Genomic DNA, 15,980 nt, shown 5'->3' on the forward strand with positions numbered 1-15,980 from the left:
CATCGAACCCAAGCACTCTGCTCCTCCACTGGCAGCCCACAGCAATCTAGAGAATCTTTCTTTTCTTTTTGTAGGTTGCTAACTTTTATTCACCTGCCTGAATGTCATCTCCTTCTCCTATTATAGTTAATTATTATTACAACACCTTCCACATATATGTATTAAGGCAATGTATGCAGAATAATAATAAAAAGCTTTAAAAAGTTAAAAACAGGAGAGAATATAATAGCAAATTAATTATAAATAAATAAAAGGAGACACCCATGGCAGAGACCTGTTCATTCAGCGGGGGAAGCCTCCAGAACAAAATGCCTCCAGTTGTTCTGGAAAATATCTCAACGGAGATGCTGTTCCACTGAACAGGGCAGCCACACTAAAAGCCCTACTCTGAGTTACTGCAGAGCAGGCTTTTGAGACCTTTGGAACTCGCAGGAGAAGCTTGACCATAGTGCCCTACCGGGTGTATAAGGGACAAAGCTAGGTTCTCAGGTCACCTGTTCTTGGCCAGGGGTCTGCAACCTTTTTCAGCTGTGGGCCGGTCCACCATCCCTCAGACCATGTGGTGGGCCAGACTGTATTTTTTTTGGGGGGGGGGATGAACAAATTCCTATGCCCCACAAATAACCCAGAGATCCATTTTAAATAAAAGGACACATTCTACTCATGTAAAAACATACTGATTCCCGGACCGTCTGTGGGCTGGATTGAGAAGGCAATTGGGCCGCATCCGGCCCACAGGGCTTAGGTTGCCTACCTCTGCTCTTGACTATAAGTTTCACCACAGCTGATTCCAGGGACCTGTTTTAGGGAATGCTGGTTCATGGCTGATCGATCAGCAAGGCATTGATTGAAAGCGATTATTTTCCTCATCTGGAGAGGTCCTCAGAGCGACTGACATATCACCTGAAAACAATGTGGTTCCTGCTCTCAGGCTTTGCAGTGTAAAAAGACATGATACAAAAGGAAAAAAGGATTTGGGGGAGAGTAGAGGAAAACAAGCAAACTTGGGCATCAAATTCTTAACGTTACAAGATTCTTAAAATAAGCAGAATGGAAGCAGGCTGCTCAGAGATCAGTAACAATTATTTGTAGGCCCCTGAGAAATAGCTTGCCATCCCAACCTACCTAGAAGTAGCTGTAATAAACCTGGAAGTTGCTGGCCTTTCATGTTGGGCCTCAAGTCTTCTGGGGGAAGCAAACCTTCTTGGCATAAATAGCAATGCATGTAAGCCCTGAGGTGTGGAAAATGCTTTCTTTAAAACCTCCTTTGACCCAGAGCTGGTGTTATGGATGCTGTGTCAGGGAGACCTGTGTTCAAATCAGTACTCAGCCACGAAGCTCACTGCGTATGGCTTTAGTCTGTTCCATGGTTTTCTGTTGACTTACTGGGTTGTTGCATGCTAGCCTGAGCTTTGGAAGAAAAGTGTGGGATAAATTCACCCTAAGTAAATAAAAGCTTAATAGGTAAAGGGGACTGCTGACCATTAGGTCCAGTTGTGGCCGACTCTGGGGTTGCAGTGCTCATCATGCTTTATTGGCTGAGGGAGCCAGCGTACAGCTTCCGGGTCATGTGGCCAGCATGACTAAGCCGCTTCTGGTGAACCAGAGCAGCGCACGGAAACATCGTTTGTCTTCCCGCCAGAGCGGTACCTATTTATCTGCTTGCACTTTGACATGCTTTCGAACTGCTAGGTTGGCAGGAGCAACGACCGAGCAACAGGAGCTCACCCCGTTGCGGGAATTCGAACCGCCGACCTTCTGATTGGCAAGTCCTAGGCTCTGTAGTTTAACCCACAGCGCTACCCGCATCCCAAATAAAACCTTAGCTTTCATTTAATTAAAAAAGAAATGTTATTGTACTTGTTTTGGAAAAGAAAATGTAAAGGAAAACTCTTAATGCCAAAGATGTTGCTTTCCAACCATAAGAGTATAAATGTTTGTAGCTGGCACCCACGCTGTTGGCATTTTTCCCAAAATAAAGGTTAGCACTAAGCTTAGTTAGCAAAGGTCCAACCCTCAGGAATTTTATTTCAGGGCCGCAGAGTTAAAAAAGAAAAGAAAAGAAAGAAGCAGCAGGCCTCACAGTGCCAAAGCTGAGAGCAAAACCCTAAAATACCTAGTCTTGCAAGTTAGCGCAAGGCTTTCCTAGGTGTGCCTATTAGATGTTAGTGGTGGGTCCCATGCTGAGCAAAGGAGCCAGGAGGGCCCAATGGGCTAAGAACTGCTGCTGGAGGCCAGAATTGGAGTTAAAATAGAGTGGCATTCTCTGCATGCAGCTAGATGGCAGCCTCTTGCTGGAGACGTCCTTTGGATGAAACATTAAACAAACAAAGGTGGGGGCGGAATCAGATCCCTTTTGCCACCACAGTTTCTGCCCCCGTGCTTTTTGGGCACTGACATTTCAGATTGTGCACGCACGTTCTCTGCCTTCACCCTAGGGTGTTTTTCTGAAATGAACAATGCAACCAGGATTGGTGTTTGTGTGTGTGTGTGTGTGTGTGTGTGTGTGTGTGTGTGTGTGGTGCTGGGGAAGGTTCTTGATTCATGCAAGCTGTAGGCAGACACAGCCTCGGTTTCTTTTTAAAAGGCTTTTCCCATTAGGCGAAGGCTGAACAGGGAGCAGCTGAGGCACCATGTCACCGTGTGTCATTCCTCACATTTTGCAAAGGGCTGCTTCACATGCTGTTGCTGATCAAATGACTTGGTTTCAACATTGTTTTTGGTTTTGGGGTGCACCAAGTTTCCATCTTAAAATTCCATTCTTAGCAGATGGGGAAAATAGCCTCCAGAGCCGACTTCACGAACCTGCTGCCCTCCAGATGTCCTGAACTTAAAACTCTTCTCCCCACCCCACCCATTCTGGTCTGGGATGATGGGAGTTATAGTCCAAAATAGCAAAGACTGCTCTGGAGTCTTGCTGGAGGCTGGAGGGATTTTTCCCTGCACCGTTTTGAAATGGCATTAAAGACTAACCAGACATTCTGTGGTTTTATTCCCAGTAGTGCTCTCAAAGCAGTGGCTGTACATGCTCACCCAGTATAGGGAGGGTGTGCGTTGCACCATTCGGTTCCCCTTACTCACTGGTGGTTCTGTATCTTTCCATTGCAGGCGGTTGAACAGCACACAGGGTGAAATCCGGGTTGGGCCTAGTCATCAGGTAAGACTTCCTTACATAATGGGAACATCGAGTGACTGAACTGTCTCTTTCTGGCCATCTCCGATCTGCAAATCTCAAGGTGTCATCCATGTCCCCCTAAGCGTGCTGCAGTCAGAGAGGGAGGTTGACACCACATCAGGATGCTCACAGATCTTTGTGTTTGAAGTGCATCTTGATCCAGGGCTTTCCAGGCGTTCTGAGACTTCATCAGTTAAGGGTCTACAACCCTTCTGCCCATACAGACCAACAGTGACCACTGGCCCACAAACATTTATTTATTTGAAAATATTTCTATATCATCCGCACAGACAAACAGACTATCAAGGCAGTGAACACTGTAAGAGCTATTACTCATCCTAGCTGCCTGTGCCTTGAGCCCACTAGAAAGCGCAGAGTGGTCTTGGGAGGGGAAGGGTCTTCCCTCACTTGTGTTGAAAGCAACCGCTCAGTCACTGACAGGACCTTGAGTGGCATGGTGACTAAGAGAATGAATTCTGGATCCTGAGGCCCCTGGCTCAAATGTCACCTCTGCTATGAATTCACTAGCCTCACATCTGCTCATCATTCCATCCCACCCAGTGAACCATAGGAACAGTAGCTCTCAGAGGTATTATTTCCAGCACCTTTAAAAAAAAAATACAGTTCCCAGGATTTTTTGTGGAAAGCCATGTGCTTTAAATGTGTGGTGTGGATAGCATCTAGTTGTCCTTAAGCAAACCACAAAGGTTCAGACGTCCCCTCTGTTGCCATCTGGTGATAATACTACTGACTCACCCTGCAAGGTTGTTGTATGAACACCCAAATGCATTATATAAGTGCCAAGTGGTATTTATCATGTCACTGTTTCCCCTCTTTTACCACTAGTCTCTTCAAATCCTATAGCATCCCCTGGAGGCAAGCAGCCTTTTTGTTTCCTTTTCCTTTTTTCAAAAAAGCAGCCCTGCAGGGCTTAGGTTGTTGCGTGCTCTGCACAGTAAGCCTTCTGGGACTCGCTCCCTTGAGTGCCTTATTTGAAAGCTTCCTTGCCGAGCAGAATAATCCCTTCTCTCAGTGTAAAACGGCTTAATTTTTATTAAATAGCATTTTGAATGAGGGCCTCGAGGGTGCGTGCCAAGGTACCCTTTTCACATCTGTATATGCCGCTGTACTGCTTTGGACACCTCTCGGGTTAGACTCTTGTCTTTCCCACACTTTGCTTCTCAGTCCCATTAAGGGCAGGATTGGAGAGGCCACTTTGGTGCATCCATCCATCTCTCTCTCTCTCTCTCTCTCTCTCTCTCTCTCCTGTTTTTATGTGTGTGGGAGAGTTTTAAATGCTCATAATGCCACAGACTATGCTGCAGAATGATCAAGTATATCCCTGAGGTGTTGCTGAAATTTGTAGGAAAATTCCTACCCAAATAAGGTTGTTTAAAATTGTAATCTCTTCCATTTTGCTTATGGGCAGTAAAGTGTGATGAAGTGTACTGGGGACTGCCAGAGCTCTCCAGCTACGGATGTGCAGGTGTGTCCATGCAAAAAGATAATACAGGTTTAACTACCTTTAGCCACCTGTTAGCCAGATGTTAGGAAGCTGCCTTACAAACATTTCAGACAATTCAGCCTTCTAGCTCAGGGATAGCTTACTGTAACGGTTGGTGACTTTCTTGGGCAAGGAGAGGTATTGCCTGTCATGCCTGTCACCTGACCCTTTATAACTAGAGATTGAACAAGGTACCTAATGCATGCAGTCACCCCACCACTCAACCGTGGCCCCTCCCAAATTCCAGGATAATTGTATATAAAAAGAGACCCGGTGTGATGTAGTGGTTAGAGTGTTGGACTAAGACCTGGGAGACCAGAGATCTAGTCCCTGCTCAGCCACAAAGCTCACTGGGTAGCCTTGGGCCAGTCACTGTCTCTTGGCCAAACCTACCTCACAGGGTTGTTATGAGGATAAAATGGAAAAGTGTGGGAACCGTTTACACCTTCTTGAGCTCCTTGGAGGAATGGTAAAGGTAAAAGGACCCCTGACCATTAGGTCCAGTCGTGACCGACTCTGGGGTTTTGGTGCTCATCTCGCTTTATTGGCCGAGGGAGCCGGCGTACAGCTTCTGGGTCATGTGGCCAGCATGACTAAGTTGCTTCTGGCAAACCAGAAACGCTGTTTACGGAAACGCTGTTTACCTTCCCACCAGAGTGGTACCTATTTATCTACTTGCACTTTGATATGCTTTCGAAGTGCTCGGTTGGCAGGAGCAGGAACCAAGCAACGGGGATTCGAACCGTCAACCTTTGATCAGCAAGACCTAGGCTCTGTGGTTTAACCCACAGCGCCACCTGCATTCCTCCCTTAGAGGAAAGGTTGGGTATAAATGTAATAAATAGGGCAAAACTGATATATTGAGGCTCTTTGGGTATTATTCAACTAACCTATCCCATCGATGCAAGGATTTCTCCTTGCACGATCGGACTCCCTCCCACTCCCCAAATCTGCTCCAGAGAACTGGGAAAACTGGAACAGATTTAGGATAATACAGAGGGGAGGAAGGAAACAGGGAAGAATGTTCTGTTGCAGAAGCAGGAATTCTTGTGCTGACAGAAAATTCACTTAGCCCAACATTGGTTTCCACCCCGTATATAACAACCAAACAAACCCAGCAGTCTAGCAGAAATTGCCTTATTTCTGAATATACATACCTCATATAATTTACAGGATGATTTCATCTTGGGAAGTGGCATATCAGACACATTCACATAGGATGGGGTCTGTCAACATCCATTAGCCATGATAGTTACATGGAGACTCCATATTCAGAAGCAGTATATCTTTTAATCCTAGTTGCTGGGGGGAAGTAAAGAAAAGGGTGCAGGAGGGCTGCTGCCTTCATTCCTTGCTTGTGGTCCTCATAAGCATCTGGTTGGCCACTGTTGTAAACAAATGCTGGATTAGACGGACCTTTGGCCTGATCCAGGTGGGCTACTTTTATATTTGTGTGACGAGGAACTTGAACCCAACCCCTAGATTTAAACAGAGTTGGTTGCATTTTTGGACTATCCCAACCTGTTGCATTATAAAGCTGGCTTGGAAATAATTCACTCACCTATGGCAAGTTAATTATCGACTCCAGGTGACTAGGCAGGAAAGTTTTTCAAAATTAGCTTCCTGCTTTCAGGCTACAGTTTGCTAACGATAATTTTTATAGAAAAGTAGTCTAGTATTTTGTGTGTATTTGTGTGCTGAGGCAGGGGAGACGAATAACTTTTGGTAGACTGACTTGGAAGACTGTTCTAAAGGGATACTTGCATTGTGATAGTGTTGCTTTTCCACATTGATCACTGCAGATGAAGGAAGACTGGTTTTCTGTTCTTCACCTCCTTTTACTGGCATTCTTGGGTTGCTTTCACAGCTTCTTGTTCTGCTGGCACTATATCAGGAAGGTAGATAAATATGTCTATTTTCAGGTCCATTTTTGGCCTTTGCAGGCATACATTAAAGCGTTGGAGCATGCCCATTTACAGTGGTGCCCCGCAAGACGAATGCCTCGCAAGACGAAAAACCCGCAAGACGAAAGGGTTTTTCGGGTTTTGCGACGCTTCGCTAGACGATTTTCCCTATGGGCTTGCATCGCAAGACGAAAGCCCATAGGGAAATCTCGGGGACCTTTTTTTAAATGCTGGCGGTGGGGAGCAAAGCCTTTTTCCCCCCTCCGGACTTCAGAAGAGGTCCAGGAAGGCCGGCGGGGGCGAAAGGCTTTGCTCCCCACCGCCAGCATTTTAAAAGCGGTCCGGGATAGCAGGGAAGCGCTTCCCGCTATCCCGGACGGCTTTTGAAGGCAGGCAGGGGGGGCAAAGACTTTTGCCCCCCGCCCGCCTTGGGAAGAGGTCCTGGACCTCTTCCCAAGGCGGGCGGGGGGCAAAAGTCTTTGCCCCCCCTGCCTGCCTAACCGGGGGCTTTTAAATCGCCCTGGGACTGTCCGGGGCGATTTAAAAGCCCCCGGACGGCTTTTGAAGCCTCCCCCCGCCGCCCGGCTTCGGGGCATCGTCCCGATGCCGGGCGACGGGGCGAGAAAGCCTCCCCCCGCCGCCCGGCTTCGGGGCTACGTCCCGATGCCGGGCGGCGGGGCGGGAAAGCCTCCCCCCGCCGCCCGGCTTCGGGGCATCGTCCCGATGCCGGGCGGCGGGGCGAGAAAGCCTCCCCCCGCCGCCTGGCATCGGAACCATGTCCCGATGCCGGGCAACGGGGCGAGAAAGCCTCCCCCCGCCGCCTGGCATCGGAACCATGTCCCGAAGCCGGGCGACGGGGCGAGAAAGCCTCCCCCCGCCGCCTGGCATCGGAACCATGTCCCGAAGCCCGGCGGCGGGGCGGGAAAGCCTCCCCCCGCCGCCTGGCATCGGAACCATGTCCCGATGCCGGGCAACGGGGCGAGAAAGCCTCCCCCCGCCGCCTGGCATCGGAACCATGTCCCGAAGCCGGGCGGCGGGGCGAGAAAGCCTCCCCCCGCCGCCTGGCATCGGAACCATGTCCCGAAGCCCGGTGGCGGGGCGGGAAAGCCTCCCCCCGCCGCCCGGCTTCGGGGCATCGTCCCGATGCCGGGCGACGGGGCGAGAAAGCCTCCCCCCGCCGCCCGGCATCGGAACCATGTCCCGAAGCCCGGTGGCGGGGCGGGAAAGCCTCCCCCCGCCGCCCGGCTTCGGGGCATCGTCCCGATGCCGGGCGACGGGGCGAGAAAGCCTCCCCCCGAAGCCCGGCGGCGGGGCGGGAAAGCCTGGGCGCGCTTGCAACTCTCCGCAAGGAGCGCGCTGCTTGCGGAGAGGTCCGCGCCTGTCCTGGACCTTTTCTGAAGGCAGGCGGGGGGGGGAAGTCTTTGTCCCCCCTGCCTGCCTTCCCAGGGGCTTTTAAATCGCCCCGGACAGCGGAGAAGTCCTCCGCTGTCCCGGGCGATTTTAAAATGCCGCCCGCCAGAAGAGGTCGGGGGAAGGCGGTTTCCATAGGAACGCATTAATTGATTTTCAATGCATTCCTATGGAAAACCGTGCATCGCAAGACGAAAAACTCGCAAGACGAAGAGACTTGCGGAACGAATTAATTTCGTCTTGCGAGGCACCACTGTACTCCCAATCCCTCTTGATGCACGTTACAGCCACTTTATAACATACCAGTGGTGGAGTTTGATGCATCATTTTCTTCCCTCTGGAGAAAAAGACCAGAGGAAAATGCAAGAGGAGTGCTAGAATGTCTTCCGAACCTGTGGCATGTAATTACTGGTTAGATGTATCTATATGTATCTATATCTATATAAAATACAGCCTTTCAGATGTGCTTTGCATTGTAACCGTGAGAGGTAATTACAGGCTTGAAAAGCTTTTTACTGTCTTGCAACCGTTGCTGTCAATGATCAAGGCTGCTAATTGAATCCTGCAGCAAGCACACAGTGTGCCTTAATGCCACAGCACATTCTCACACTCTGGAAATGCCTGTGGGGTCAGTTGGGGGGGGTCCCGTTATCTCCAGGTCCAAGATGCAGTGAATGTAGGGATATGAGCAGGGCCAGATTTAGGTTTGATGAGGCCCTAAGCTACTGAAGGTAATGGGGCCCTTTATATGTCCAGCTGTCCTTTGTCAGCAACAAATTGTCACTGTTTTTTGTGTTGAATATATGCTATATATTTTTTTTATATATATTATGGACCTAGTAGGTATCTAAAGCCATTTGCACATAACAAATAGGAGCCTACACAACACAAAACACTGTTGCTGTATGTAGGTTTTATTTTATTTGTTTTTTATCTTATATTTTGGAAATGTACATCCAGGTTTTTTCCTTTACATTTTTTGGGGGCCCCCAAGAGAGTGGGGCCTTAAGCTATAGTTTGTTTAGCTTATATGTAAATCTAGCACTGGATATGGGATTGCAGGGGTCAAGACAGAGGAAGAGGATATTTTTGGCAAAGCACTATAGGTCTCCAAGGAGGCTATGTAATTCAGCTTCACCTCTGCTATAGGAGATAGCAATCAATCAAATGACCTGCCTCTTCCTCAGTGTGAAATGGGCATGGTGGAAAGGGTGGGAAACAAGCACAATGCCACATTCCTTTTTTTTTATATATATAATTTTTATTAGGTTTATAATATACAAAATTCAAATTCCAAATACATGTTTCCATAAATCTAGTGGACTCCCCCCATCTTCCGGACACTGCATTCTCTGTGAAACCAAAACCTCAGCAATTTGTTGACTTATTTTAAACCTAATAATATATCTTCCATTTTATCGTGATATCTGGTCTCTAGACATTTCAATCCGAATCCATTAATTTTTAGTTTCAACACAATAAAATTATTACATTACACCACTTCTGTCTTGTTATGCCTTATTTACCAATTCAAAGATTTACCGATACTGAAGCTATAATTTCCCAGAGAGAAGCATTTTTTAACATTCATACAACTTATAATGCTTTTTCAAATAGTCCTTAAATTTTTCCCAAACTTCCTCCGTTTCTTCTTCTCCCGAGTCTCGAATTCTGCCAGTCATTTCAGCCAGTTCCATATAATCCATCAGCTGCGTCTGCCATTCTTCCAGTGTGGGTAGATTTTGTGTCTTCCAGTGCTTTGCCATCAAGATCCTTGCTGCTGTAGTAGCGTACATAAAGAAAGTTCTATCTTTCTTAGCCACCCTCTGGTCTACCATGCCCAGGAGGAAGGCCTCCGGTTTCTTGGGTAAGGTAAGTCTAAGCACCTTTTTTAGTTCATTATGTATCATCTCCCAGAAGGCCTTCACCTTCGGGCAGGTCCACCAGAGGTGTAGAAATGTCCCTTCCTCCTCTTTACATTTCCAACATTTATTATCAGACAGGTGATATATCTTTGCAAGCTTGACTGGGGTCATGTACCACCGGTATGTCATTTTCATAATATTTTCCTTCAAGGCACTACATGCCGTGAATTTCATTCCGGTGTTCCATAACCTTTCCCAGTCTTCAAACATAATGTTGTGCCCCAAGTCCTGCGCCCACTTTATCATGGAGGATTTAACAATCTCATCCTGTGTATTCCATTTAAGCAGCAAGTTGTACATTCTCGAAATTAACTTAGATTTTGGCTCAAGCAACTCTGTCTCTAGTTTCGATTTTTCCTCCTGGAAACCCACTTTTTTGTCCGCTTTAAAAACTTCCTGAATTTGAGCATAATGCAACCAATCTCGCACCTTGTTTTTTAACTTTTCCATACTCTGCAACCTCCATTTATCTCCAATTTTTTCAATTATTTCCCAATATTTAGGCCAGTGGGCCTCCATATTGAGTCTTTTACGTGCTTTGGCCTCCATCGGTGAGAGCCACCTCGGAGTTTTACTCTCCAATAAGTCTTTATATTTTGACCAGACCAAAAAAATTGCCCTTCTGACAATATGGTTTTTGAACAATTTGTGGACTTTGACCTTGTCGTACCACAAATATGCATGCCACCCAAAAGCATTATCAAATCCCTCCAGGTCGAGGACGTCGGTGTTCTCCAACAAAATCCAATCCTTCAACCAGCAGAGGGCTGCAGCTTCATAATATAACTTCAAGTCCGGCAGGGCAAACCCCCCTCTTTCTTTCGCATCTGTTAGTATTTTAAACTTTATTCGGGGCTTTTTGCCCTGCCAGACAAATTTAGATATATCCCTCTGCCATTTTCCAAAACATTCCACCTTATCCACGATCTGGAGGGCCTGAAACAAAAATAGCATTTTCGGCAATACATTCATCTTTATAGCAGCTATTCTACCCAACAAGGAAAGTTTCAGTCTTGACCATGTTTCCAAGTCTCTTTTGATCTCTGACCAACATTTCTCATAATTGTCCTTAAACAAATTCAAATTTTTGGAGGTCAGGTACACCCCTAAGTACTTTACTTTTTTAACCACATTTAGTTCTGTTTCTTTTCTGAACTCCTCTATTTCAGTAGTTGTCAAGTTTTTTGCTAAAACTTTAGTTTTTTGTTTATTCAGCTTGAATCCCGCCACCCGACCAAAATCAGAAATTAATTCTAACGCTCTTTTAGTACTAGAGGCTGGCTCCTGTAATGTTAATACCAAGTCATCTGCAAATGCTTTCAGTTTATATTGTTTCTCTCCGACCACAATTCCCTGTGCCAACCGGTCATTTCTAATCATGTTCAATAGCACCTCCAGGACTGAAATAAACAACAGAGGAGATAGAGGGCACCCCTGTCGTGTCCCTTTTTCAATTTTGAACTCCTCTGTCACCACGTTGTTTACTATCAATTTAGCTTTTTGTTCTGAATAAATTGCTTCTATTCCATTTTCAAACCCCCGCCCTACTCCCATCCTTTCCAAATTTTTCTTCATAAACATCCAAGAAATGTTGTCAAAGGCTTTCTCCGCATCAATAAAGATCAACACCGCTCTTGTATTTGAGTTAATCTGTAAAAATTCCAAAATGTCAATGATGTTTCTTGTGTTGTCAAATAAATGTCTGCCAGGGAGAAAGCCTGCTTGGTCCTTATGAATCACTTCATTTAATACTTTCTTAAATCTGCTTGCCAAAATGTCTGCAAAGATTTTGTAATCCACATTTAGGAGTGAGATAGGACGGTAGTTTTTAAGTTGAGTTTTTTCAGTTTCTGATTTTGGTATCAACGTGATGAAAGCTTCTTTCCACGTTTCCGGTGCCTTCCTCCCCTCCATAATCTGGTTACAAACTTCCAACAATGGTTGTATCAATGTATCCTTCAATGCCTTGTAATATTTGGAAGTAAGTCCATCAGGTCCCGGAGACTTGCCCAGTTGGAGGTTCTGAATGGCGCATTCAATTTCTTGGGTTGTAATATTACAATTCAGGGTTGCTCTCATTTCCTGGGGTATTTTTTGTAATCCATTAGTTGTGACAAATTGGTCCACCTCCGAGCCTTTTTGTGGCCTTTGTGAATAAAGTTCTTTGAAATATCTCTGGAAACACTTTCTGATTTCCTCGGGTTTCTGAACCATTCTCCCTTCAATCTCTAGATTTGTAACTGTATTAAGCTTTTGTCTCTTTTTCAACTGCCAAGCCAACAACTTCCCGCACTTATTAGCAGATTCAAAGGATCTTTGTTTCATTTGTTTAATTTTCCATTCCACCTCTTGATTTATCAGCTTCGAATATTGTGCCTGGAAAAACTTCACTTCTCTCAATACTTCCTTTGATTTAGGCCTGGTTCTCAGTTTTTTCTCTCCTTCTCTTATTTTCTCCAAAATCTTCTCCTTCTTTTCATTCCAGAGCCTTTTTTTAATCGTGTTCTGCTGTATTAGAAACCCTCTCATAACTGCTTTACTTGCGTCCCAGATTGTTCTTTTTTCCACGTTTGTCTTTAAGTTTATTTCAAAATAATCCTTTAAAACTTTTTGGGCCTTCTTAACAATCTCCTGATCTCTTAACAAAGCGTCATTCATTCTCCATCTGAAAGATCCGGTTGTATTTAATCTCAATTCCATTCTCAAAGCGTTGTGGTCGGAGCAGGTTTTTGGGCAGATTTCCACTTTTCTAGTCTTAGGTGCCAGCCCTCTAGTAATCCATATTTGGTCGATTCGCGTCCATGTCATATGGGCCTCAGAAAAGAAAGTTCCTTCTTTCCCTAGAGGGTTCTTGATCCTCCATATGTCAATCAAATCCAAATTGTCAGTCATTTCGAAAAAGGTTTTTGGTAGTCTGCCGTCTTTCGTTATATTAGCACTTTGCGACTTATCCATATTCACTGAGGCGACTCCGTTCATATCTCCCAACATGATAATGTTGTTGTAATCCAAATAGTCCAGCATAGTCTCATGCAGCTTCTTAAAAAATTCCGATTTTCCATCATTTGGGGCGTATATTCCTAGAATTAAAAACTTTTCTCCTTGTGTCCGAATTTCAATTGCCAAAATTCTACCCTGTTCATCTTTGAATACAAATTTTGGTGACAAGTTCTCCTTTGCATATATCACCACTCCTCTTTTCTTAACTTTGTCCGATGAGATAAATTCTTGGCCTAGCCTTTTGTTAATTAACACTTTTCTGTGGAGTCTTGTCACATGTGTTTCTTGCAGGCAAATAATGTCTAATTGTTCTTTTTTCAAAATATGAAATACTTTTCTCCGTTTTTCTGGAGAATTCCCGCCATTTATGTTCCAACTAAGAAGCTGTAGAGACATCCTGGTCTACTTCTTGAATATCACAGTTGGGTATCCAATTTGTCCTCCGTTCCCGAAGGCTGTGGTGCCGGTCCGCCTCCAGATGGTACAGGTCTTGGTGGTGATCCCGGTGGTGGAGGCCAGGAATCTACAGCTCTCTTTTGGAGGTCCTCCTCGTTGTCGTGTAGGAACTTCTGGTGGTCCTCTGGTGTTTTAATTCTTACCTTCTTTCCTTTATAAGTGAATGATAGGCCTTGAGGAAATTCCCACCTGTAAGGGATTGCGTTGTACCTTAACAATTTAGCCAAGTCTGTATATGAGGCTCTAAGGTCCAGCAGATATTTAGGAATATCTCTATAAATTTCTGCCCTTTTGCCTTCAACTTCCAGAGATTTTTTAAAATGTTGGCCTAATATCTTGTCTCTTTCCTCTCTTGTTCTCAAACAAACCAAACAGTCTCTGGACTTGTCTTTCTTAACCGATCTTCCCAATCTGAAGGCCGTCACAATTTTGAAGTCTTTATCTTCCTCAACCCCCCAAAATTTAGAAAACAACTGCGTCAAAAATTCCTCTAGGTTGCCCTGCTCCAGCTCTGGGACGGCCCTCAGCCTAAGATTACATTCCTTACTTTTCAGTTCCACCATTGACAGGTAGGCTTGCTGTTCTCCTACCTGTCTTTTCAGAGGTCTTACTTCCCCTTTGATCTCCTCCACCTTTTTGCACGCTTGCTCAGCTTTTTGATTGGCTTCCGCAGCTAATTTGTAGTTCTCCGCCGTAGCTCCTTGCAATTTCTCAATAGCCTGAGTATGCTGGGAAACCTGATCTGTTAACTTGCTGATAGTAGATGTAGCTCTGTCAATTTTAGATGACTGATCGTCCACCTTCTTATTCAAAAGTGCCAGTTGTTCCAAAATTTGTTTCAAGACTGGATCAGTTCCTCCAGTTGCCATATCTTCTGTTGCAAGCGTTTCAACTTCTTCCTCCTGCGCCGTCAGCACAGTTGGTACCGAAGATCTGCGTTGATGAGTCAACGTTGTTTGAACAAGCTGCCCAGCTCTCTTATCTTTTTTCTTTTCTTTAGCTTCCTCAGCTAAAGCTTCCTTAGCTTTCGATGCTCTTGTTTTCCCTGGGCCACTCATTCCCCAGCTGCCTCTGTTCAAGGTCAAATAGTCTTTCAATCCATGAGAAAGGCAAGTCCAGAATGTAAACAATTAAACCACAAAAAATCCCAATAAGGTACAGTTCCCAGACCTCTATGTCTCCGCAAATCCACTAGGGGGGGTTTTCATAAGAAAGAAAGTTTCTTTTCCACCATCAAAGTTCCTACTTCAACTTTTATAGTCCCCAAGTTCAAAAAGGAGGCTTTCAGATAGTTCTGTTTCAAAATAGTGCCACAAGGTAGCAGAAAGGTTCCAATATCAGTATTAAAGCGATAGTGTATCCATCAATGCAACAATTTGTACTTAAGAAAAAGTTTCAGCAGCCTGACAGTACTCCTTTGCAACACTGGCAGTCCGGTAGCTCGGTTATCTCCTTCAATTCCACGTCCCTTCACAATAGGGGGAAGATTCCTTAGCGCAATAAACCAAAAGATTTAATCCTTCAATCTTTTTAATTTCTAGAAGAACACAGTCTGTTAATGCCCCTTCATACTAATTTCAAAGTCTCTTTTGAACGCTTCAGCCCACATCGGGTTCCTTGCTTTGCTCTGATTAGCAGGACCGGGAGACGGACTTCCTGTTACTCGCCTCCCGTTTTCAGCCGAATTAAATGAATTTAAGTCAATCTTTAGTCAATCTTTAGTACCCCTTACTCACGGGTAAATTGCAGCCAATTCCGATGATTTTCAAGAAGAAAGGTCGACGCTCATCAGCAACAGCAGCGCGGCTTCACTTCCGCGAAAAGAGCGATGAACTCACAGCGCCGCTCCCCCTTTCACGTTCCGGAGCCTCTTACGAGGTCCCTTCCTCGTTTCTGGGGGGGCTTCTGGCACCCGCCGAGTCCCACGGCCGCAGGCTCGCTCTGCCTACGGTTTGTCTTAATGGGTCTCCGCTTTGCCGCAGCGGACGACCCTTTTTCGCGGAGCCCCTCTTCACACGGTAAAGAGGACCGCCATTGCCGTTTTGCGCCGCCTCCGGAAGTCACAATGCCACATTCCAAACACACACACACACACACACACACACACACACACAAAAGCCACCTTCATTTGGTCACCCAGAGGCTGTTTTTCACACTAGGGGCGAGTATTTTACATGTCCATTTCTGCTTGCTTTATAAAATGTTTGGTGGAGCTCGGAAATACAATCCAGTGTCTGCATTTGTGCTAACAAACATCCTCTTGCTTCTCCCTCTTGAATTTTCCCCCTCAAGGCCAAACTCCCAGAGCTGCAGCCGTTCCCTTCCGGAGACAGTGACACAGTGACGCAGCACGAGGAGCTTGTGTGGATGCCTGGGGTCAATGACTGCGACCTGCTCATGTACCTGAGGGCAGCACGGTAACGTGAAGCAAACACATCTCCCTCGTCCCTGCAGTGGGGAGTTGCTGCTTCAGGCGGCAGCATCCTGCTCAGAGATTGAGGTCTAAATTCCTGCATGCACAAAGGATTCCACATCTTGCGCTCGGGATAAATCTCCCAATCTTGTGGTGTAGTATAAATTTTAATTTGCTCAGCTGCAGCTCCTGC

The 15,980-nt window shown here is 45.8% G+C and overlaps 1 protein-coding gene across 19 annotated transcripts in view; it reads left to right on the top strand.

Moving 5' to 3' along the window:
* The window catches only part of RERE (arginine-glutamic acid dipeptide repeats), a 350,074-nt gene that overhangs the window by 205,372 nt on the left and 128,722 nt on the right, over window positions 1–15,980 (top strand). For all 19 annotated transcript variants that reach the window (XM_081923414.1, XM_081923418.1, XM_081923419.1 and 16 more), the window contains 2 exons: window positions 3,109–3,157; window positions 15,667–15,791. In XM_081923414.1, the coding sequence (XP_081779540.1) occupies window positions 3,109–3,157; window positions 15,667–15,791 (174 nt within the window). The remainder of the gene's footprint in view (window positions 1–3,108; window positions 3,158–15,666; window positions 15,792–15,980) is intronic.

The sequence above is a fragment of the Podarcis melisellensis genome, assembly GCF_964234715.1.
Source record: "Podarcis melisellensis genome assembly, chromosome: 8".
Taxonomy (NCBI): domain Eukaryota; kingdom Metazoa; phylum Chordata; class Lepidosauria; order Squamata; family Lacertidae; genus Podarcis; species Podarcis melisellensis.